The sequence below is a fragment of the Pan troglodytes genome, chromosome X, assembly GCF_028858775.2.
Source record: "Pan troglodytes isolate AG18354 chromosome X, NHGRI_mPanTro3-v2.0_pri, whole genome shotgun sequence".
NCBI classification, from domain to species: Eukaryota; Metazoa; Chordata; class Mammalia; order Primates; family Hominidae; genus Pan; species Pan troglodytes.
The window spans coordinates 75,372,130-75,399,388 of NC_072421.2; the positions used below are offsets into that span (position 1 = coordinate 75,372,130).

Consider the following 27,259-nt stretch of genomic DNA (forward strand, 5'->3'; position numbering starts at 1 on the left):
GATCGCACCATTGCACTCCAGCCTGGGCAACAACAGCAAAACTCCGTCTCAAAAAAAAATAATAATAATGTTTTTGGAAAAGTAATTTGAAGGGGGGTGAAGATGCAAAGAAAGGAATGGTGGCAAAAATGTTAGAAGTGGAACAAAAAACAAAGAATAAATGATAAAGAAAGAATAATCAGGCCAGGTGTGGTGGCTCACACCTGTAATCCCAGCACTTTGGGAGGCTGAGGCGCACAAATTGCTTGAGCTCAAGAGTTCAAGATCAGCCCGGGCAACACAGTGAAACCCTATCTCTGCTAAAAATAAAAACACTAGCTGGGCATGGTGGTGTGCGCCTGTAGTCCCAGCTACTGGAGAGGCTGAGGTGGGAGGATCACCTGAGCCTGGGAGGTCAAGACTGCAGTAAGCTGTGATTGTGCCACTGCACTCCAGCCTGGGCAACAGAGCAAGACCCTGTCTCATAATGAAAAAAAAAAAAAAAGAAGAAGAAGAAGAAAGAATAATCAAGCAGGTAAAATAAAATAAAGCCTGAGAGATGTCCACTAGATTTGAGGATTAGAAGGTCACTAATGACTTTACAGGGGGAAATCTCAGTAAAGCAACACGGTAGAAGTCACACTACATAAACCGAAAAATGATTTTGAAGATGGAGAAACACAAATTTCAACTAAGAGCTCTACCCAAGGAAATAAGTTCAAGTTGCAGTAGGTAGAAGCAGAAATTTACACTGAAGAAATAACCTGAATATGCAATCAGAACTAGTGGCTTACAAAAAAAGATAGTTGCTTGTATTGGCCTAGCACTACAATGACCAAATAAATCACATCTTTAGGAGGGAAGGAAAAGCAACAGATTTGTTCAAATACATTGTTTAAGCAATAAAAACATAATCAAAAGGTTAATTTATATAATAAATATGGTAAAGCACTTACACTTTATCCCCAATTTCCTCTGCCATTCGAAGAATTTCAAAGAGAAGTACCATTTTCCCAGAATGCTCTAAAACCTCAGCATCAGCATCTGTAACAAAATCTTTGTACCAGTCTGGAGCTGGGCTGCTTGGATTAGAAGAAGAAGTAGCTTTACCTAAATAAGACAAATGGAACATAAGTAGGTAAATTAGAAAAGAAGTGGAAAGAGAGCAAGAGAGACAGAAAAAGACCTACCCATGGGGAGAGTAAGAAAGAAACTGATGGGGACTTGGGAGAGGGGAGGGAAAAAAGAGAAAGGCAGGCACACGCACATACAGCACAGAAAGACAGAGACTATCCCAGAAGAGTGAGCTCTAGATAGAAAAAGGGAAAGGAAGGAGATGCCAAATAAGAGAACAAGCAAGAGACTGACTCTGAGAGAGTGCAAGTGTAAGAGACAAACCCTCGGGGTAGGAGTGGAGCTCAGAAAGACAGAGACCCAAAGAGAAGAGAAACCATCCCCCTCCCACCAGGCCCTAAGAGAGTAAAATGCCCCCAAACATACTCCATGAGACAGGAATCAACAGAGATGGAAAGGCTCAGTTATCACGAGAGAAAAGACCTTGGGGGTAGAAAACATTTCACTGTGCTACTAGGATCTGGAAACCGCCAACAAGAATTGACCCCAGAATCAGCATATCATATTAAATGATTTTGTTCTTATATATTTTCCCCACAAACTTTGATTATGAAAGGTGGAAGGAGAAAGTAGCATAAAATAATTTCTTAAAAGATTTAAACATAGTTTGATTCAAAATAAGAAATATGCAGGTTTAGCATGTTTATACACTTTCTCAATTGCTTTTTAATGCAAAGTATTTTAAAATATATTTTTGTTACAAAAATTTAAATACTCAGAAAAGTATATAAGATATAAGAAACAAATGTGCTTCCACATTCCATCTTCATCAAATTTTAACACTGTTAAAACTTCGGATGAAGCTGAAGCCTAATATATGATCCTACATGATCCCATTCTCTTTCCTTCCTTCCTTTCCAATAGGTAACTAAACCCCTAAATTATATATTTACCATTTTTTGCAGTGTTTTATGTTTTTTACTGCATGTGTATCACTAAACTGTACAAATGGCTATACTGTTTGTAAAATCCTACAAATTACTTTTTCACTCAAAGCGAGATTTACTCATGCTTGTCATGGAGCTCCCGTTCAATCATTCTAACTACCATGTAGTATTCCACTGCATGAATACACTATCATTTATTAGTTCTCCTCATAGACATCTAGATTGTTTCTTGTTTTTGGCTAATATGAAATAACTGCAATGAATGCTCATTGCTGAGTATATTTTTCTTAAATATTGTGTATTTAAAGTTTTAAATTTTCTGGCATAAAGTTATGATTAGGAATTTTAAAAATATCATTTTAGACATACTTATAGTCTTTATCAAATACTTCTATTATCAGAAGTTCTTGAGAATCTAATCATGCCATTTATTTTGTATGCTAACTTTCCTCAGGTTGACTACTAATACTTTCTGTTCCTAGCTTTTCCTAAGGTTATTTTCTCAGGTGTAGCTACAATCTGTGAAATTTCTGGGTAGCCTTGGTTAAGGTCATATATCTCCAGAGTGATTCTACATTTGCTTCTACCAGGTCTCCAGGGAATCACCAACTCAGAATTACTTGTGAAGTTAATATTTCAGCTTCGGATCTTTTAGACTATATGAGTAATATAAATTCAAACCATAAAGTATGTGAGGTGAAGGCCATGACCGTAAATTCAATGTAACTATTTTTCCCAACCAAGAGCCCTGGCTGAAATAGATAAGCTTCCTTGTCAACTCCCTGGATTGTCGATGGGATTGTAAACTTTAAAGGGATTCAGCTTTGAGAAGGGGTCACAGAACTCTCCAACTTATAGAGGGCTCGAAGTCTCAAATCCTGTCCCTGGATAAATGAAAATCAAAGCTGCTAGTCTCAAGACTAGCATCTCCCTAGGATTTCCATAGCATACCTTCTTCAATTTACCATTTAGGCTTATCAGTTCCCTCCTTATGTCTGGGCATATAGTAAGCACTTTATAAATATCTGTTGAGTGAATAAATATGGTATATTAGTACTAATATTACGGCTCTACATCATATACAAGGATTCTGTCACAAAACTTTATATCTATACAATTACATACGTTTTAAAATGCAAATGCTTACCAATGAAGCTTACTCTAAAAATACTTAAGTAATAATAAATCTAACACTTTGAAGTAATTTACATAGTCATTTCGTGATCATGAACTCTCCTTCTAATAAAACATTTAAAACACAGAAATGGGGATGATGTAAGCTAAACTTAAATGACTCATTCAAGATGCTGCTTCTCAGAAAAACGAGAAAGCCACTACAAAAGGATTAAAGCAAACAGTAACTCTTTGACGTGAAAATAAAATATGTGGCAAAAATCATATTGTAGCTCAATTATAGGTAATTAATTATTTAATATCCATTTCAAATTCCAGGTACAACATTGTTAGCCCTTTAATACTTCCTTCAGATTATGAGACCGATGTGCTGCCTACTGCGCTAAGGAGGCAGACTAGCCCCTTAATACTTCCTATTCAGATTTTCTTATATTTACTGTAAGAAAGTCATTTTTTTTAAAGTTATACAATACCAGCTACGTATGTCCATACATTATGATATACTCCATTTTATATGGAGTTAATTTAGATGCAAAGAAAAAAATAAATTTTTATTATCTATTAGTTCTGGAGAATGCTTCTAATATACTATACACGTATATAAGCTACAAAAATATATAAAATATATCCATATACAAATGACTTATATTTGACTGCACACAACTAAAATGAAACAAAAATCCTAGACAAGTGGTCAAAATTTGTCTTTTGGAACTGATGGCCTTCCCTGTGTGTTTTTGGGCTCACAACATGTAGCCTCCTACATTCTGCCCCCAGTGCTTTCCAACCCATTCACATTATGGCATATGTAAAAAACGTTAATGCTTATATAGCATACCAGGAAAAAGAGAAGAGACTACTCATTTACGGAGGCAAACCAGCTGCCTCAGATTCTAATTGTATTCCCAAGTGACAAAGGATCAATATCTCAGCACACTTTAAAAAAAAAAATCTCAGTATACTCTTACGTAACCCATTTATAGCACAGGATGATGCACACTGACTGGTCTACTCTTCTGCTCCTGTTAGCCATAAGCTATGAGAAAAAATTCAACAAGAGTATTTTAAGAAAATAATTTCCAGGAACATGTAAACTTTATATATTTTTAATTATGAGATGAGAGACTGAGGAATTTATGTGGAAAAGGCAGATTGGGGCAGCAGGGAGGGAGATACAGGAACTTCTCATTGCCTTAAATTACACTATAATAATTTATTATCCTGATAAAAATATTCTTTATATCTATCCAGAAGATGAACATTGATAGTAAACTGTTTTATGGGGTAACAGAAGAGAAGAATGAGAAGAGAAATTTTGTAGTTTAATTTTTACTATTCCCCTGATTTCTTAAGAGAAGTCAGAGTCTACTGTTAGACTGCCATCTGTCTATTCCATGGAGGTACTGAAGAGAGAAATGTTTATAAAGAAATCACCAAGTCAGAAAGAATTTATGACTAATTCCTCAAAAACAATTGCAACAGAAACAAAAATTCACAACTGGGACCTAATTAAACTAAAGAGCTTCTGCACAGCAAAAACAAAAAACAAACAAACAAACAAACAAAAACACAAAATAACAAAAAAAAACTATCAACAGAGTAAACAGACAACTTACAGAATGAGAGAAAATACTCACAAACTATGTATCCAACAATGAATATCCAGAATCTATAAGGAACTTAATTCAACAGCAAAAAAACAAGTAACTCCATTAAAAAGTGGGCAAAAGACAAGAACAGATACTTCTCAAAAGAGAACACACAAGCAGCCAACAAACATGAAAAATGCTCATCATCATTAATCACAGGAGAAATGCAAATCCAAACCACAATGAGACACAATCTCACACCAGTCAGAATGGCTATTATTAAAAAGTCAAAAAACAGCAGATGCTGGAGAAGGGGCAAAGAAAAGGGAACATTTATATTGGTGGGATTGTAAATTAGTTCACCGCCTATGGAAGGCAGTTTAGAGATTTCTCAAAGAACTTAAAGCAGAACTGCAATTTGACCCAGCAATCTCATTACAAGTATAAAACAAAAGAAAAATAAATCTGCCAGAAAGACACATGCACTCATATATTTATTACAGCACTATTCACAACAGCAAAAACATGGAATCAACCCAGGTGCCCATCAACAGTGGATTGGATAGAGAAAATGTGGTACATATAAACCATAGAATATACACAGCCACAATAAAGAACAAAATCATGTCCTTTGCAGCAACAGGGATACAGCTGGAGGCCATTATATACTAAGTGAATTAACACAGAAACAGAAAACCAAATACGGCGTGTTCTTACATATAAGTAAGAGCTAAACACTGGGTACACATGGATATAAAGAGGAGAGCGACAGACACGGAGGACTACTAGAGTGGGGAGAGAGAAAGGGGGCAAAGACTGAAAAACTAACTACTGAGTACTATGTTCAGTACCTGGGGATGGGATCAATCATACCCTAAAGCTGAGCATCATGCAATATACCCATGCTAATCAACTAGCATATGTACCCCCGAATATAAAAGTTGAAATTATAAAAATAAAATTAAAATAATTAATCACCAAGTTATTTCAGCTGTAGGCCTGAGACCAGCCAAGTTTATCTGGTCACAGGATCACTAACCTAGGTGGCCCCCACAACTCTCTTCTCCTTATAGACAGTTAACTGCTTTGCTCCACAACTCCCAAATGCCAAATATTTAGAGCCACTACCTTGTTCTCTCTTCATAATCTGCTATTTCAAATAGGCAGACATTTGGTCCCAGTTTTTAAGCTCCTAGGCATACAGGCTGCACTAGTAGGATACAGTGTCTCAACACTAATCCTTCAACTTACATATAGGTAAAGACAACTTAAACCACTGCAGAGTTCAATCTAAGACTTCACTTTCATGCACAAGAGAGACAGAAAGAAAACAAAAGAGGTGATAGAAACTGTACATAATACACAGGAAACCTAAAGTAGATAATTGCAGATTATGAAGAATCACAAAGGAAAAACACTAAATGATTAAAATTAGTTTTACTGTATATTACTGACTAAAAATTAACTACAATCACACTTGATTATCTGAAATGTTTCCATTTATTCCCATACAGTTAAGTGAAAATATCATGGTGGCTTTGAGATTAGACATATTTAGGTCTGAATACCAGTTCTCCTACTCATTTTTAAAACTATCAACTACATTGCAAGCCTGCTCAAGAATTCAGTTAGCTAACACATGTAGTGAAAATAATAGAGTTTAGGTATATGCAAGTAAATAAACATTAGTTTTTCTTTTTACCTTTCCCCCAAATACCAGAGAGCACAGAGTAGCTTGCTTATAATTAAAGATTCATCAGATATTTACTGTAATTATGAGTACTTGATTAGACTCATCAATTGAGGAAAGATTCCTTTGAGTCAATTAGTCAGGTAAGTGACTGAAAAAAGGACTAACGACATGACATTTTCCAAATTACTGTTCCATGATAAAGGCAACATTCATTAGACTCACTTTCTTCCAGTTTTAAAGAAACAGAAGGATTGTTTCCTGTTTCATCCACATTTCCTTCACCACCTCCCCGAGATCTTGAATTCCAGACCTTAATCACTTCAACATCATTGTCACTGCCACTTCCACTTGAGCTACTATCTTTTTTCCCCTTTTTCCCTTTTTTCTTCTTTCTAAAAACAAACAAACATATTCAGATTGTTAGAAAAGCATAGGAAAGATGTAAACGCCAATTATAAGAGGTCAATCAGCAAGTAGGGGTTTTAACTTTGTCAATACAGGATGGCACGAAAAAGTATTCGATTTACTTTGTATAATCATCGGAGCTTAAACTCATGGAGGTTTCATCAGAATCTGAGGCTATAAATTCATCCATACTGTCTTCATCAAAATAACCCTAGAGAAAAAAAAATGACCACTATTTTAATAGAATATCTCAACTTACACTGGAAATTATATTGATGTTCATTTAAGAATAAGTTAATTGGCACGAGCTGAGGAAGGACTGAGGAACTATTACAGATTTTAGTAGACAAAGAAGACAGGACAGATATGCTTACTAAATGCAACGGGAGGTCCTAGATTGGATCATGGAAAACAAAAAAGACATAAGTAAAAACATTGAAGAAATCCAAATAAAGTCTGCCATTTAGTTAATAGTATTGTACCAAAGTTAATTTCTTAGTTTTGATAACTTTACTATACTAATGCAACATGCTGATATTAGAAGAAACTGGGTCAAAGGTATAGGGGAATTCTCAGAACTATTTTTGCAACTTTTCTATAAGTATAAAATTATTTCAAAATAAAAAGTTTTTTAAAATGGGCTCAATAAAATAACATCTAACACTCCTTCTATAATCATAATACATGCAAGACATATAGAAATTAGAAATAAGACATAGAATAGAACAAAGCAATAGAAAATTTGAATATACAGTCTGTAGGTCAATTTTTTGTCTAAGTTTATTCTGCTTCCAATAGATGCTTTTAAACTAAGTTACCTGACTTACCTTATTTTCTTTGCTAATGTAGTCTAGCTGCAAACACCAAGGATGAGTCCATATTCTACTTAACATCTGAAAATCTTGGAAAAGCTTTGCACCTGCCTTTCCTCTTCCACCTTCACTATTATTGCCCACACCTGATCAAAAGAAATATGGTTAAAGACACAAAAATTGTCTATATCAACCAAGTTTCTAGATTAGGAGTTTTAATCTTACTTGTGACATAAACTCTTTTGGCAGTGTAGAGCTTATAAATTCTCTTGGAATATCATTTTGAAACACATAAAACAAATAGGATTACAAAAGAAACCCATCATATAGAAATTATCAAAATATTAAAGAATTTGTACTATAGAAATATGTGCTTTTTAAAATTAATGCATTAAGTAACAAAATATGCACAGGTTTAATAAATACCTAAAATTCTGAAGTATTGATAAACATAAATGATTTTGAGGTATCAGGAACAACATGTAAAAATATTTCTGATTTCTATTGGTAACAAAGTCATGGTTATCACTAACACTACTATAGATTGTTGCCTCTATTCATCACTGGGAAAAATGCTGCTGCTTTAGCTAGAGGTTAAGGGAAATCAATATATAATTTTTTTCTTATCCAGGTACATATAATCCCCTAAATTCTATCCATGGACCCTAGATTACAAACTCCTGTTATAAATAAACTTTGCTCCATGCAGATAGTCCTTTACTGACTCTCGCCAACTATGCTCACTCAAAAAAATTACTTCTAGGCAAGTGACAGTAGCTCACACCTGTAATCACAGCACTTTGGGAGGCCGAGGCAGGAGGACCGCTTGAGGCCAGGAGTTCAAGACAGGCCTGGACAACACAGCGAGACTCTGTCTCCACCAAGAAAAACAAAAACATTAGCCAGGTATGATGGCACACACCTATAGCCCTAGATACCCTAGATACTTGGGAGGCTGAAGTGGGAGAATCACTTGAGCCCAGGAGTTTGAGGTTACAATGAACTATGATTGCACCACAGCACTCCCGCCTGGATGAAAGAGCAAAACTTCGTCTCTTAAAAAAAAAAAAAAAAGACCTTCCAAAAATTATGTTTTTGATGTATAAAATGTAAATATTAGCTCTGCTCTATCCAGAATAATTTCAACAGAATTATCATTTTCCTATAAAACATAAAGAAAATGAATGCATGTTTCATTAATATAATAAAATTATCAAGAAGGTAATATGCAAAAGAACAAAACTGATTAAAAGGAAAAAACAGCATTTAAGCAATAACATATTTTCCTATCCACGGTTTTAAACTATGTAAGTTGTTTAAATAATTAGCAAATTTTGCCTCCACGAGTGAGAGAAAATTTAGTAGTGATATGAAACATTAATAATGCATAAAAATCTGCTGAGTATTATTTTGCCTGATAGAGGTTATTTCCATTGTGTAACAGAAATCACTGCTATGAAAATGAGGTATATAATTTCTTGGCATACAGCTGTTCACAATATTCACTTATAATTCTTTTTATTTCTGTAAGGTTAGTAGTGATACTCTTTCATTCCTTACTTTAGGTCATTTTTCTTTCTGTTCTTGTTTTTGTTTTTTTGATACAGGGTCTTACACTGTCACCCAGGCTGGAGTGCAGTGATGCAATCATAGCTTACTGCAACCTCGAACTCCTGCGGGCTCAAGCCATCTGCCTGCCTCAGCCTCCCAAAAGCTGGTACTACAGGCACATGCCACCAGGTTTGGCTAATTCTTTTTTTTATTTTTTGTAGAGACAGGGTCTCGCTTTGTTGACCAGGCTGTTCTTAAACTCCTAGCTTTAAAGGATCGTTCTGCCTTGGCCTCCCGAAAGGCTGGGATTAATAGGCATGACCCACTGTAGTCGGCACTTATTTTAGCTGTGCCTTTTTTTTTCATTACTTTGTAAGTGAAGGAAGGTTTGTCGATTATGTTAATCTTTTCAAAGAACCTACCTTTGGTTTCAATGATTTTCCCTACTGTTTTTCTGTTCCTCACATTTCTTTATTATTTCCTTCCTTCTGCTTGTTTTGGGTTTAATTTGCAAAGTAGAAGGTTGGATTATAAATTTGAGATCTTTCTTCTTTTTTAATACAGGTATTTACCACCATACATTTCTCTCTAAGTATTACTTAAGTTATATCCCATATTCTAGTACCCTGTGTTTTTGTTTTCATTAACCTCTAAGCATTTTTTAATTTCCCTTGTGATTTCTTCTTTGGTCCATTGGTTATTTAGATATATGTTGTTTAATTTACATGTATTTGTAAATTTTTAAACTTTCCTTCAGTTATTGGTTTCTAATTTCATTTGAATGTGGTTAAAGAAAATACTTTAGTAAGAAGAGGAATGTTTTAATGATAAATGCCTATGTCAAAAAAAGATCTCAAATAAGGAACCTATCTTTATACCTCTAGGAGCTAGAAAAAGAATAAGCTAAACCCAAAGCTTGCAGAAGGAAGGAAATAAGGATCAAAGCATTAGTAAATCAAATAATAGATAAGATATAGGGGGAAAAGTTGGTTTTTTGAAAAAAATAAGCCAAGCCAACAAACCCTTAGCCTATTAAGAAAAAAGAGAGAGGACTCAAATAAACAAAATAGACATGAAGACATTACAACCAATGCCTCAGAAATAAAGAAGGATCATAAAGAACTAGTATGAAAAATTATATACCAAGAAATTGAATAATCTACAGGAAATAAATTCCTACAAACATACAATATATCAACACTGAATAAAAAAGAAATAGCCTCAACAGACCAATTACAAATAAAGAGACCGAGGCTACTTGGGCTCTTATTTGGTTCCATATGACTTTTAGGATTGTTTTTTCTAATTCTATAAAAAATGACATTGGTATTTTGATAGAGTTAGGTTTGAATCTGTAGATTGCTTTGGGTAGTATGGTCATTTTAATAATATTAATTTTTTTTTTTTTCCTAGATGGAGTTTCGCTCTTGTTGCCTAGGCTGGAGTACAGTGGCGCGATCTCGGCTCACTGCAATCTCTGCCTCCCAGGTTCAAGCCATTCTCCTGCCTCAGCCTCCCGAGTAGCTGAGACTACAGGTGCCTGCCACCATGCTCGGCTAATTTTTTTTTTTTTTTTTTGTATTTTTAGTAGGGACAGGGTTTTGCCATGTTGGCCAGGTTGGTCTTGAACTCCTGGCCTCAAGTGATCCGCCTGCCTCCGCCTCCCAAAGTACTAGGATTACAGACGTGAGCCACCGTGCCTGGCCAATAATATTAATTCTTGAACAAAGCTGAAGGTATCACATTACTTGACTTCAAATTACCCTACAAGGCTACAGTAACCAAAACAGCATGGTACTGGTATAAAAATAGACACAAAGATCAATGGAACCGAATACAGAACACAGAAATAGAGACACATACTGACAGTCAACTGACCTTTGACAAAGTCAATAAAAACATATACTGGGGAAAGGACACTCTTTTCAATAAATGGTTCTAAGAAAATTGGATTCCCATATGCAGAAGAATGAAACTGGACCATTATCTCTAACCATATGCAAAAATCAACTCAAGATAGATTAAAGACTTAAATGTAAGAGCTGAAACAATAAAAATACTAGAAGTAAACCTAGAGAAGTAACCTAGAGAAAGTAAACCTGGAGAAAATCATTCTGGACATTGGCCTAGGCAAATAATTCATCACTACGACCTCAAAAGCAAAGCAACTAAAACAAAAACAGACAAATGGGACTTAAATAAAAAGCAGCAAAAGAAATAATTAACTGAGTGAACAAACAATCTGCAGAATGGGAGAAAATATTTCCAAACTAGACATCCAACAGGGGACTGATATCTAGAATTTACAAGGAACTCAAACAACAACACAAAACAAAACAAATAATTCCATTAAAAAGTGGGCAAAAGACATAAATAGACATTTTTCAAAAGAAGATATAACAAATGGCCAAAAAGCATATGAAAAAATTCTCAACATCACTAAACGTCAGAAAAATGCAAATCAAAACCACAATGACATATCTTCCCCAGTTAGAATGGCTATTATTAAAAAGTCAAAAAATAAATGTTGGCAAAGATGCGGAGGAAAGAGAATATGTTTACACTATTGGTGGGAATGTAAATTAGCACAAACTCCATGAAAAATAGTATGGAGATTACTCAAAGAACTAAAAATAGAACTAACATTTGATCCAGCAATCCCACTAGGTATCTACCAAAAGAGAAAGAAATCATTATATCAAAAAGATAAAAAAAAAAAGATACTTGCACTTACATGTTTATTGTAGCACTATTCACAATAGCAAAGCTATGAAATCAACCTAAGTGTCTATCAAAAGATGAACAAAGAACACGTGGTATATATACACAGTGGAATACTATTTGGCCATAAAAAAGAACAAAAGCATGTCTTCTGCAGTAACATGGATGGAACTGGAGGCCATTATCTTAAGTGAAACAATTGAGACACAGAAAGATAAATAGTGTCATGTTCTCCCTTATAAGTGGGGCTAAATAATGTGAACACATGGATGTAGAGTGTGGAATGATAGACAATGGAGACTTGGAAGGGTCGGGGGAAACGAGAAGAGTGAATGAGAAACTACTTAATGGGTAGAATGTACATTATTCTGTGGATACACTAAAAGCCCTGACTTCACCACTATAATATATCCATGTAACAAAATTACACATGTACCCCATAAATTTATACAAATAAAATTAAGATGGCTCACGTCTGTAATCCCAGAACTTTGGGAGGCCGAGGCAGGTGGATCACCTGAGGTCAGGAGTTCGAGAACAGCCTGGCCAACATGGCGAAACCCTGTCCCTACTAAAAATACAAAAAATTAGCCAAGCATGGTGGTGGGCGCCTGTAATCCCAGCTACTTGGGAGGCTGAGGCAGGAGAACTGCTTGAACCTGGGAGGCAGAGGTTGCAGTGAGCTGAGATCGCACCACTGCACTCCAGCCTGGGTGACGGAGCAATACTCTGTCTCAAATAAAACAAGACAAAATAATTAAATTAAAAATAGAATTAAGAAAAAGAAATAAGTAGTAATAAAAAAAAACCTCCCAACAAAAATCACCCAGAACCAGATAGCTTCAAAACTGAATTCTACCAAACATTCAAAAAACCATGAATACCAATTCTTAAACTCTTCCAAAAAACAGAATTACAGGAAATACTTCCAAACTCTTTTTGTGAGGTAAGCATCACCCTGATACCAAAGGCAGACAAAGATGCTGAAAGAAAAGAAAACCGTAGGCCAATATCACTGATGAACATAGGTATTAAAACCCTCAATAAAATACTAACTAACCTAATTCAACAACACATCAAAAAGTTTAAAAGTAGAAAAGTAGAAAAGATCAATGAAACAAACACTTGGTTTTTTGAAAAGATAAACAAACTCAACAAACTTTTAGCCAGACTACTTATGAAAAAAAAGAGAGAATACCCAAATAAATGAAACCAGAAATGGAAAAGGAGACATTAAAACTGATACCACAGAAATTTAAATGACCATTAGAGGCTACTATGACCAACTATATGCCAATAAATTGGAAAACCTAGAAGAAATGGATAAATTCCTAGACACATGCAATCCACTAAGATTGAACCAGGAAGAAATCCAAAACCTGAACAGACCAATAACAAGTAATGAGATCAAAGTAATAATAAAAAGTCTCCAAAGCAAAGAAAACCTAGAGACCCCAATTTACCTAAAGAATTTTCATTTTAGGTTCATGGGTACATGTATGGGTAAATTTACCCCAATTTATGTGCACATGTACCCCTGAAACTAAAATGAAAATGTAAAATGAAAGAAAATAAAATAAACATATTATGGCATGTAAAGCCCCAACCCCACCCCCCAAAGAAAAATTAAAAAATGAAAAGCCAGGTACCTAATACCTTCACTGCTGAATTTTACCAAACATTCCAAGAAGTACTAATTCCAATCCTCCTCAAACTATTCTGCAAAATAGAGAAGGAATACTTCCAAATTCTTTCTGAGACCAGTATTACAATGATACCAAAACCAGACAAGGACACATCAAAAAAAGAAAACTACAGGCCAATATTCCTGATGATCATTCATACAAAAAACCTCAACAAAATACTAGCAAAACAAATTGAACAACACATTAAAAAGGTCATTCATCATGACCAAGTGGGATTTATCCTAGGGATGCAACGATGGCTCAGTTTATGGAAATCAGCTGAGTGTGATGGCTCACACCTGTAATCCCAGCACTTCGGGAGGCCGAAGTAGGAGGATCCCTTGAGCCCAGGAGTTCAAGACAAGCCTGGGCAACATAAAGAGACCTCATCTCTACAAAAAAAAGAAAAAAAAAAAAAACCCTCACACACACAAAAATACATACATACACACATATAAATATACACACACACACATATATGGAAATCAATCAATGTGATACATCATTATCAACAAAATAAAGGATAAAAACCATATAATCATTTCAATTCATGCTGGAAGCACATGTGATAATATTCAACATCCCTTCATAATAAAAAGCCCTAAAAAACTGGGTATCAGAGGAACATACTTCAACATATTAAAGCTATATACGACAGACCGACAGCTAGTATCATACTGAATGGGAAAAAACTGAAAGTCTTTGCTCTAAGATCTTGAACACAACAAGGATGCCCACTTTCACTACTGTTATTCAACATCATACTGGAAGTCCTAGTAAGAGTAATCAAAGAAGATAAAGAAATAAAGCGCATACAAATGGGAAAGGAAGAAGTCAAATTATCCTTGTTTGCAGATGACATGACCTTATATTTGGGAAAGAAAAAAAACTAAAGACTCCACCAAAAAACTATTCGAACTGATCAGCAATTTCAGTAAAGTGGCAAGTAACAAAATCAATATACAAAAATCATTGGCATTTCTATATGCCAACAGTGAACAATTTGAAGAAATCAAGAAAGTAATCTTATTTACAATAGCTACAAATAAAATAAAATATTCAGGAATTTAAGAAGCGAGGCAGGGCACGGTGGCTCATGCCTGTAATCCCAGCACTTTGGGAGACCAATGCGGGTGGATCACTTGAGGCCAGGAATTCAAGAGCAGGCTGGCCAACATGACAAAACCCTGCCTCTACTAAAAATACAAAAATTAGCGGAGCATGGTGGTGCACACGTGTAATCCCAGCTATTTGGGAGGCTGAGGCATGAGAATCACTGAAACCAGGAGGTGGAGGTTGCAGAGAGCCAAGATCGCACCACTGCACCCCAGCCTGGGTGACAGAGACTCTGTCTCAAAAAAAAAAAAAAAAAAAAAAAAAAGAAGTAAAAGAACTCTACAATGAAAAATATAAAACATTGATGCAAGAAATGGAAGAGGACACCAAAAAATGTAAAGACATTCCATGTTCATGGATCAAAAGAATCAATATTGTTAAAATGTCCACACCACCTAAAGCAATCTTCAGATTGAAAGCAATCCCTATGAAATAAATACCAATGATATTCTTCACAGAAATTGAAAAAACTATCCTGAAATTTATAAGGAACCACGAAAGATCCAGAATAGTGAAAGCTATCCTGAGCTAAATGAACAAAACTGGAGGAATCACATTACATAACTTCAAAGTATACTATAGAACTACTGTAATCAAAACAGCATCGTACTAGCATAAAAAAGACACATAGGCCGGCCGGGCACAGTGGCTCACACCTGTAATCCCAGCACTTTGGGAGGCCGAGGCAGGCTGATCGTGAGGTCAGGAGATCGAGACCACAGTGAAACCCCGCCTCTACTAAAAATACGAAAAATTAGTCCAGCACAGTGGCGGGTGCCTGTAGTCCCAGCTACTTGGGAGGCTGAGGCAGAAGAATGGCGTGAACCCAGGAGGCAGAGCTTGCAGTGAGCCGAGATTGCGCCACTGCACTCCAGCCTGGGCAACAGAGCGAGACTCCGTCTCAAAAAAAAAAAAAAAAAGACACATAGGCCAATGAAACAGAATAATTAACCCAGAAACAAGTTCACACACCTACAGTGAATGCATACTCTACACAGGTGCCATGAACATGCACTGGGGAAACGATAGTCTCTTCAGTAAGTGGTGCTGGGAAAACTGGATATCCATACGCAGAAGAATGAATCTGGACACCTATCTATTGCCATATATAAAAATCATATTCAAATGGATTAAAAACTTAAATCTAATACCTTAAACTATGGAATTACTAAGAGAAACCACTGGTGAAACTCTACAGGACATTGGACTGGGCAAAGATTTCTTGAGTAATACCTCAAAAGCAGAAGCAACCAACACAAAAAAATGGACAGATGGGATCATATCAAGTTAAAAAGCTTCTGCATAGCAAAGAATACAATCCAACAAAGTGAAGAGACAACCCACAGGATGGGAGAAAATACCTGCAAACTACCCATCTGACAAGGGATTAATGACCACAATATATAAGGAGCTGAAACAAGTCAAATGGAAAAAAATTCTAACAACCTAATTAAAAAATTGGCAAAAGATCTGAGTAGACATTTCTCAAAAGAAGACATGCAAATGGAAAATAGGTATAAGAAAAGGTACTCAACATCATTGGTCATCTGAGAAATGCTAATCAAAACTACAATAAGATATCATCTCACCCTTTAAAGTGGCTTTTATCCAAAAGACAAACGCTGGCGAGGAGGTGGAGAAAAGGGAACCCACATACACTGCTGTTGGGAATGTAAATTAGTACAACCACTATGGAGAAAAGTTTGGAGGTTCCTCAAAAAAGCAAAAATAGAGCTACCATATGATCCTGCAATCCCACAGCTGGATATATACTCAGAAGAAAGAAAATCAGTATATTGAAGAGATTGGCACTCCTATGTTTGTTGCAGCACTGTTTATAACAGCCAAGATTTGGAAGCAACCCAAAGTTTATCAACAGATGAATGAATAAAGAAAATATGGTACATGTACACAATGGAGTACTATGCAGCCATAAAAGAGAATGAGATCCTGTCATTTCAAACAACATGAAACAGCAAGAAAGACAAATTTTACATATTCTCACTTATTTTGGGGAGCTAAGTTTTTTGTTTTTTGTTTTGAGGCAGCTCTGTCACAAAGGCTGGAATGCAGTGGCATGATCAAAGCTTGCTGCAGCCTCTGCCTCCCAGATTCAAGCGATTCTCCTGCTTCAGCCTCCTGAGTAGCCAGGATTATAGGCACATGCCACCACGACTTTTGTATTTTTTTTTATAGACAGGGTTTCACCATGTTGGCTAGGCTGGTCTTGAACTCCTGCCCTTAAGCCATCCACCTGCCCTGGCCTCCCAAAGTGCTGGGATTACAGGCGTGAGCCACCATACCCGTCCAGGAGCTAAAATTTAAAACAACTGAACTCACAGAGATAGAAAGTAGAACAATAGTTAATAGAGGCTGCGAAGAGTAGTAGGGCAGGGGGAAAGGAGAGATGGATATTAGGTACAAAAATATAGTTAGGTAGAATGAATAAGAGCTAATATTTTATAGAACAGGGTGACTACAGGCAACAATAATTTACTCTACACTTTAAAATAAATAAAATAATATAAATGACTTGTTTGTCATTTAAGGATGAATGCTTGAGATGGATACCTCATTTACCCTGATGTGATTATGCATTGCATGGCTGCATTAAAATATCTCATGTACCCCATAAATATATATACCTACTATGTACCCACAAAACTTAAAACAATAAATTTTTTCTCTATATAATATCATGTCACCTGCAAACTGAAATAGTTTTACCCCTTCCATGACACTGTGGCATACTTTTAGTTTTCTGGTATAATTGTCCTGGCCAGAACCTCTAGAAAATGTTAAATATAAGAAGCAAAAGTGACATCCTTGTTTTGTTCCTGACCTCAGGAGAAAGCCACTGAGTTTTACATTTCAATTAAATTCCTCTTAATAGCATAAGACACACATCCAAAGACAAAAACTACTTAGCTGGAAGATATGTCAGAATATACTAACTTAATGCAGCAGAGTTAAAATGATCAGGAATGTGGAAGAGATCTTGAGACGTGGTTGATGGAGTCAGAAGAGCTGATAAATGTCATATCAAAACAGAGAGAAGGGGATAGAGCCAATTTGAAGAGGTAATTTAATACACATTATAAACACAATTCTACTAATTTGAAAATATTAGAGTGTACACTAAAAAATATTTTGTGGCATTATCTTTTTGATCACTTTGCTATGCATTTTCATACATATCCTTTTTATTTCACAGAAATGGGTACTATTTCATCTTTATTACATAATATATTCTATATATTCCTAAATATTAACACACAATATTCCATGTTATAATATTTAATGTATCTTCCTGCATGGTATTAGATTATGGTGATATACCATAATATAAACTATCCCCAAAAGTTGAGGATTTGGGTTAATTTTCAATTTTTCATTATTATAAATAATGCCACAACAAGTAACAGTTCACTTTAGGTCACAAGCTGGATAATATAATTCCAGCCATTAAAAAAATAATAAATAAATATATATATATAGTATATAAACACAATGTATATGTATTGTGTGTTTATGTAGTGTGTGTTTATGACATTTAAGTGTCACACATACATTTTAAAAACTGGAAAGCAAGATATCAAATATTAAATAACTAGCAGTTCCAACTTCTAGTTTATGAGATTATAGGTAGTTTTTATTGTATTAGTGCCTTTCAATATTTCATATATATTTCACAATGAACACACATTGCTATTTCTGTAGCCAGAAAACTAAGTTTTGAAACAAACCCTGAGATTAACATCTTTTAATATAAATCTCTGCATACATTTCTGACCATTTCCTTTGGAAAAAAGCATACAATTGAAATTAATTTTGACGTCCCTTTCCAAATTACTGTCCAATTTATGTTACCATCAAGAGGGCTCATTTCTCTATAGCCTCAGAAACACTTAGTATCATTTTATCTTTGTAAATTTAGTAGTGTTCTGCATTTAATGGTGATTCTGACAGTACAACCACATTTGGAAATTACTATTATACATTCTTTTCCCAGCTTGAAGTACACTATTCCAATGTTAGTCATAATATTTTTAAACACTAAATTTAACTTAATAACTTATTGAAACAGCCAGATGAGGCTATTTCATGCGAGCATGGTGGCTCACACCTGTAATCCCAGCACTTTGGGAGGCTGGGATGGGGTATCACTTGAGCCCAGGAGTTCAAGACGAGCCTGGGCAACATAGCAAGACCCCATCTCTCTATATAAAAAATGTTTAAATAAATATTTTTAATTAAAAGAAATATAATTTTAAAAAATAGCTAGAAGAGAATTTTGAATGTTCTCACCACAAAGAAATGACAAGTGTTTGAAGTGATAGATATGCTAAATTACCCTAATTTTATCACTACACAATGTATACATGTATCAAAATATCACTCTGTGCCCATTAATATGTACAATTACCATGTGTCAATTAAAAACAAAATGAAACTTTAAACTATTTTTCTGATTATGGAAGTTTTATATATATGTATATTTCTTGGATTTTGTAATTTTGCAGAAATGTATATAACAAGTAAAATACAAAAGAATTAATATTTCCACCACTTAGAGAAAACCATCAAAGTTAACATTTCAGTGTCATTTCTCCATGTTCCCCTTGTCTAGTTCACTCATCTCAGGTCTCAGCTCACCCCTTACCAAAGAAAAAAATTTGGAGCAATGGTTCTTAAGCTGATGGTCCATCAAAATCACCTGTAGGGCTCATAAAACTGTAGATGCATCGGCCCTACTCCAGACCTTTTGAATCAATCTCTAAAGAGTGGCACTTGGGTCCATGCATTTTTAGAGACAAAAGCATATTACTGTGCTCCATTTGGGGGTACGTTTTAAATTCTGGTAAAATATACATTTTAAAAATTTACTGTTTTAAATGAGAACACATGGACACAGGGAGGGGCACATCACATACTGGGGCCTGTTGAGGGGTGAGGGGCAAGGGGAGGAAGAGCATTAGGACAAATACCTAATGCATGTGGGGCTTGAAAACTAGATGATGGCTTGATAGGTGCAGCACACCACCATGGCACATGTATACTTATGTAACAAACCTGCACGTTCTGCACATGTATCCCAGAACTTAAAGTAAAATAAAAATAAAATAAAATAAAAAATTTACTGTTTTAACTACTTTTTAAGTACACAATTGAGTGGCATTAAGTATAATCACAATGTTGTACAAACATCATCACTCTCTATTTCTAGAACTTTTTCATCATTCCAAACAGAACTTAGTACCCATTAACAGTAACTTCCCATTCCCTTCGTCCCCCAGAACCTGGTAATCACCATTCTACTTTCTACTCATAGAGTTTGGCTACTCTAGGTACCTTTAAGCAGAAGTATACAGTATTTGCCTTTTTGTGTCTGATATATTTCACTTAGCATTAATGTCTTCAAGCTTCATCTATGTGGTAGCAAATGTCAGAATTTCCCCCCTTTATAAGGCTAATATTCCACTGAAGTATGTCCATACCACATTTTGTTTATGCATTCATCCATCAATGGACATTTGGGTTGCTTCCACCTTTTTTTGCCATTATGAATGATGCAACTATAAACATAAGTGTCCCAGTATCTGCTTGAGTTCCTGCTTTCAATTCTTCTGGGTATACCTATAAGTGGAACTATTAGATCAAATGGTAATTCTATGTCTAACTTTCTGAGTTACTACAATGTTTTTCCATAGTAGCCACACCATCTGACATTCCTGCTAGCAATGTACAGGGTTCCACTTTCTCCACATCCTCATAAGCACTTATTTTCCTTTTTTTTTTTATAATGGCCACCACAATGGGTGTGAAATGGTATCTCACTGTAGTTTTGATTTGCATTCCTCTAATGAGTAGATATGTTGAGCATTTTTTTTATGTGCTTATTGGCCATTTGTATATCTTCTTTAGAGAAATGTCTATTCAAATCCTTTGCTTCTTTTTGAAACAGACTGTTTCTTTGTTGTTGAGTTGTAGGAGTTCTTTACATACAGTTGACCCTTGCACACCAAAGGTATAAACCACACGGGTCCACTTATACACAGACTTTGTTTCAACCAAATGTTGATTGAAAATACAGTATTCACAGAATGTGAAACCTATGTTTGACTTTTCATATATGCAGGTTCTGCGGGATTTGTGTATGAGCAAATTTTGGTATACACAGGCAGGTCCTAGAACCAATCCCCCACATATACCAAGGGACAACTATATTCTGCATGTGAATCCCTTATCAGATATATGTTTTGCAATATTTTCTCACATTCCATGGGCTATCTTTTCCTGTGTTCTATTTTTTGCACAGTTGTCAAAATAAGACAGTGTGTGAATTTTAAGTTTAAAGCCAGACTAATATTTAGTTATTAAAAAATTAAGTATCTACATGCTTATAAAACCTTAAGTGTTCACTGAATTGCAGAGGCTTACATGTTATTATAAACTTCTGATACCTGACAATAAAAGGCAAACCATAGAATTACACTGAAAAAAAGAAAACTAAGAAAAATTAAGAGGATTTTAGATTTCCTCAATATTCTTTAAAAGCCAGTCCCTTAGGACTTTCATTCTGCAAATATTATAAATTATCACTAAAATTAACATGAAACTGCTGCTAATGTTAAAAACAAAATTTGGGTGAACTTCTTAAAAGTAACCACAGTCTAAAAAAGCCTAATGTAGAAACAAAAAATTTCTGGAATATTTAACAGATAAAATACCAAACATTTTAAATGCAAGTAAAATAGGCAGGTGATATTTCAAGAGAAATACTGTGAAGATTTGTACTGAGAATCAAGACAGAGTAGCCATTCATATAACCCACTTGGCCTTTTATGAATGTTTTTCAAAGAGGCTATTTAACTCAGGTTATTCTACTCTATGGGTAATATTGCATTTGGTAAGGGGAAAACCCCACACCCTAAAACTTAAAGATTCACGGTACCAGGTGATAATTTAACAATCATATCTTTTAGATTTTAGCTATGGCAATTAGTGCTTTAGATATTTACTCCTATCAATGATAGTCACAAAGAATAAAGCAAAGCCCCCTAAATTCTTAAATAATTGCATTGCTCTCAAAAAGAGTGCTTTTTAAAATTTTTAAAAATTGATACATATTATTTTTACATATTTTGGGAGTGCATGTGATATTGTGTTACATGCATAGAATATGCAATGATCAAGTCAGGGTATTCAGGGTATCCATCACCTTGAGTATTTATCATTTTTATATGTTGGAAACATTTCGAGTCCTCTCTTCTAGCTATTTTGAAATATACAATGCACTGTTGTTAACTCCAGTCACCCCATTCTGCTATCAAACAGTAGAACTTATTCCTTCTATCTAACTATGTGTCTGTACCCATTAACCAACCTCTCTCTATCCCTCCCTCAACACACACATACTTCCCAGATTCGGGTATCTATCATTCTATCTACCTCCATGAGGTCAACTCAAAAGAGTAGAGCTTAACATTTATACCTGAGCTGTTACCATTTGTGATTGGTGGTGGTGGTTGTTGTTGTTGTTGAGACAAGGTAGTGCTCTGTTGCCCAGGCTGAAATCCAGTGGCACAATCATGTCTCACTGCAGCCTTGACCTCTCAGGATCAAGCAAACCTCCCGCCTCAGCCTCCCAAGTAGCTGGGACTACAAGTGTGCATTACCATACCTGGCTAATTTTTTGATTTTTCGTGGAGATAAGGTTTCACTATGCTGCCCAGGCTAGTCCCCAACTCCTGAGCTCAAGTAATCCTCCCACTTCGGCCTCCCAAAGTGCTGTGATTACAGGCATGAACCACCATGCTCAGCCTATGATTGGTTATTAAAGACAACTAATTCTATAAAACCTGAAAACACTATTGTGAGCATTTTCCCTAATATAAAACATTTTAAAAGGAAAAAATATTAAATGACCAAATTTATTACTCCTTATTACTGAGAGATTAATTAAAGACAGATCTGAACATCTGTCTCTTAAACTATACAGCAACTCTCTCATTGGGATAACTATTTGGTTAATTATGCCTGCAATTTTTATTATTCAAAACAGAATAGTATAGTAAATCTACCAGCTTCTGACAGATATACAAATGAAAATGTGTGCTTTATTGGAACTGATTTTCTTCCAAAAGTCAATACAAAAATTGCTTTTATAAAAGCAAAAAAGCAGTTCCATAAAATACTAAGATTCAAACACTGTTTTCCCCAGCAGAATGTTTCTTGAGAACCATCATATTTTACTCTCTAGGATGCACTGCTATTAAAAAAGAGTACCACTTTAGCTATAATTATCATGTTAATATGTGTGTACATACTTCCATCCTCCTTTATTTTTTTGATCAATTACTGTATTCACAATTGGCCAAAGAGCACCCTCTAACCTGTATCTCCTAATTAAATCTGTAATATCATTTGGGGAAAGGTACCAGAATAAGTGATCAACAAGTAAGAAATCTCACTCCAGTCCAAAGATTAGGTTTTGTTGTGTGAAGACAGACATCTTCAGGCACAGAGAGACACAGACACACACACACACACAAAAAGCTTATTGATGGTAAAACAAAAACTATTCATTGTATTATTTTAAAGCATAGAAAAATACAAGAAATAAACTAGAAGGTCTTCATAACAAAAGCACCTAGAAAACAACTTCTGTTAGCATTTTGGTGTATTTTAGGCATACTACATGCCTTGCCTTCTATTTTACTTTTGCCTTCAACCTTTGTTAATTAAATAACTGAGAAACAAAACTCATGAATTTAACTTATACACCTTTTATTATTAATGTGGGTAAATACTTTTTAAAAAAATACTCTGGAATTTTGTATATCTTCTTTTATGGATTTATTCACATTCATAACTTTTCTGAAATAAAAGCTCTCTACAAATTAAGGGCATTATTCATATGTGCTGTATATCTTTTTCATCAATTTGCTTCTTGATTTTAATTTTGACAGCATCAGTGTTTTAATTAGAAATATTTTATGCTTTTAAGCATACCCATTTTATTCAAATGCAAAACTGAAAAAGAACAACAGACATAGTAAGATGACTGAAATAATCTTCTTTGGAAAAAGAATGTCTTTATAGAGAAGATGAAATCAACAAGGTGTATTGGTTACCTGTTAAGTGATCTAAGTAGTACTGATAGAGCTTGCACTGAATAGAAGTCATTCTCACAGCTAACACATATTCGTGTTTTGGAGGCAAGAATTTTGTTAATGCTGTATAATCTTTCCTCTGTAATTAACAAGAAAGAGAATGAAAATTAATCTAAATATTTAACAGGAATGAACTACAAGTTCTCATTGCTTATAACTGAAATATACACATAAATAAATAGGCACTAAACATATAAGAAAATATTTTCTTAAATATATTTACCCTTTCTAAACCCACAATTATCTACACAATGTATTTCATATGACTATACAATATGGTACACTGGTAAAAAGACACTGCAACACACCAGGTAGGTTTTAAATTGAAGCAATCACATTACCAAGTGAACAATTTAAGTTTTCAAAATAGTCTTCTCTGTACAGAAAAAAAAATAACAAAAGGTATGGAGGGGATGTAGTAGGTAGTGTGAGCAAAATGCCTTGCTTTAATCATGTAATAAAACCTAGGAATCAAAGTCTAATGCAGTCTGAGTTGGCTTCTTAGAAAGATATGCTAATATGTCAAACAATAACATATAATTTTAGAGGGAATATTTGCCCAATTAAGAAAGCAACCCATCTACAAGCACTCTTGAAACCATTTTATTATAAGAGTAGAAAAACAGAACGCCAATGTGCTAAATAGAAATTACTCCTTAAACCAGAAAGAAAAATGCTGCCTGGGTAGTAGCAGCAATACAGAAACAGGGTACTTGCTAGCACATGTAGCCAACCTGACCAAATGGAACAACTACTCCTTATAATGATGGCAAGTACAGTCATGCCTCAGTATCTATGGGAGACTGGTTCCAGAACCCACCCCACCTCCACAGATACCAAAATCCATGAAAGTTCAAGTCACTTATATAAATAATGTAGTGTTTGCATATAACATATAAACATCCTCCCATATACTTTAAATCATCCCCAGATTACTTATAATGCCTCACACAATACAAATACTATGTAAATAGTTGCTATACTCTATTGTTTAGGAAATAATGACAAGAAAAAAGTCTGTACATGTTCAGTACAGACACAATCATCCATTTTTTTCTTAATTATTTTCTTTCTTTTTTTTTAAGAGACAGGGTCTTACTCTATCATTGAGGCTGAAGTACAGTGGCATAATCTTAGCTCCTTGCAGTCTTGAATTCCTGGGCTCAAGCAATCCTCCTGCCTCAGCCTCCCAAGTGACAGAGACTATAGGTGCGCACCACCGTGGCTGGCTAATTTTTTAAAACTTTTTTTAGAGACAGGGTCTTGCTCTGTCACCCAGCCTGGAGTGTAGTGGCATGATTTTAGCTCACTGCAGCCTTGAACTCCTGGGCTCAAGTGATCCTCCCACCTAGGCCTCTTAAAGTGCTGGAATTACAGGTGTGCACCACTGTACCTAGCCTCTGTCCATTTTATCTATTTTTTAAAAAAATATTTTTGATCCATGGTAGGTTGAATCCATGGATGCAGAACCTGCAGATATGGAGAGCAAACTGTATATCCAACCAAAAGAATAGCCTGTCTCATTTGTTAAAACATCTTTGAGGCTATCATCAGTACCTAACATCTACAGAGAAAGTGCGTATCTTGAGATCTATTAACTGCCAGCTCAGTCTCTAGACACTTATCCATTCATTAATATAGATTCACTGAAAATCTGTATGTAAACAACACCACTAGTCTGTTCAGGTTATTATATATACTTGAAAGTAACAAAACTGTTTCTCCAGGATTACTTTAAAAGTGGCTCCTCTCTTAATTCATACTGGCCTCTCCTATAACCATTTCAAAAAAGTGAGATTTATAATACTGTACTACAGAATTAGGGTGAGCATACGAACTTCATCATAGTAGCTATGTTCCTCTCAAGGAACTCCCTATCTTAAGGATGAAAAATCTAAACATTAACATAATAAGATATGAGGCTTTACACCTGGCAAATGAATTAACTATGTTTTAAACTTCTCAGCGGAACTTCTTTTTTAAAAGTTGAATGCAGCAGAAATTTTTTAAGACAACGCAAGGAGATATAACTGTAAAACTATCTGCTGAAACAGCGGGAAAGAAAACACAAAATTATTAAACGTTAAGCTCAGAAAATATGTTGGGGTTGTTATATAAAAAAGTAAGAATATTTTATTACTATGGAACATATTTGTACCTGAACACATCCAGCTAACATCTCATAGAGAATGTGAGCACGTTTTTTCATCACTCTGACATCTACCATGGTAGAATCTGCACACTGACCATTTTGAATTGGATTTATAAATCTATTCCTGAACTCCTTAATGGATCCAAGTAAATTTTCCTTGATAAAATTAACCATACAATGATCTAAGAGAGAAGACATTATTCATTAACAACATTAACAATCGTTAAAAAGACTTAGAAAAATTCCCCAATGAAATGCTCATGTCAAAAACACATGCATTAGAATTAAGCTATAAAGAAAGAATATCAAGCTAAGTATAGAATAAACATGGTTATAAGTCTGATCTACAAGTGAATTACCAAAACGAGAGAGAAAATTGAAGTAAAAACCATCCCTAAATACTAGACATGAACGTTTTTTAAAAATACCTAAGGACAGTTTATTCAAACTCACTATTCTTTATAAGAGATATGAAGTACAAAACAAGTGGTCCATTAATCTAACCATGATTTTATGGTCAGTGAGGCTATCTTGTGAAGAAAGGAGATACTAAGTCAAAACAATAAATAGGAGGTAATAAGCTACTATGCAAGTTAATTTATATTAACTGATTCATTTCCAGAATAACCAAATAATATTTGAGAGATCAAATAATAACAACTGTTATTCAGTATTCAGTTGGGGCTACACAAATAGTAAAAAAAAAAAAAATTAATTACTAATGTATTTTGTAAGACTAATCCATTTTGTAAAAATTAACAGAGCCATCACTTGTCCCATACTATATAGGACCACAATATGAAACAGCATTTCTATAAATAGGGTAACAGAATAGAAAAGAGGAAAACTGGAACAGATAAAAACAAACATAAAGTATAGGCTAAAGTGAAATGACTAGTATTACAAATAATAAAATAGCAAAAAGTTACCATAAATACACTAAAGGAATGTAACACAGAGAAAAATAACAAAAAGCCATTACAGTGGGAAAAAGAAAAAAAGTGAGAGATTATAACAGGAAATTTCAATTAGTTACTTGCTGAATAATCTCATGTTCCCTTCTTTAGTGTCACCACAGACATACGAAAATGAGGGAAATTCACAAGTCACTTCCCTAGGTTCACATCAACTACCTTTAGCCTCAGCAAACTGTCCTGCCATGGATTCAGCAAACCTCTCCTTCTCCCATCTCCACTTTACTAAAATGTTCACAGTTCCCATTTCT

The 27,259-nt window shown here is 34.9% G+C and overlaps 1 protein-coding gene across 1 annotated transcript in view; it reads right to left on the reverse strand.

Annotated features, from left to right (window-relative positions):
- Window positions 1-27,259, reverse strand: part of ATRX (ATRX chromatin remodeler) — a gene marked incomplete at its 5' end in the record, with an annotated part of 213,219 nt that overhangs the window by 84,795 nt on the left and 101,165 nt on the right. The window contains 6 exon segments of the mRNA NM_001009018.1: window positions 936-1,089; window positions 6,639-6,808; window positions 6,944-7,032; window positions 7,649-7,779; window positions 23,844-23,961; window positions 26,041-26,216. Coding sequence (NP_001009018.1) covers window positions 936-1,089; window positions 6,639-6,808; window positions 6,944-7,032; window positions 7,649-7,779; window positions 23,844-23,961; window positions 26,041-26,216 — 838 coding nt within the window.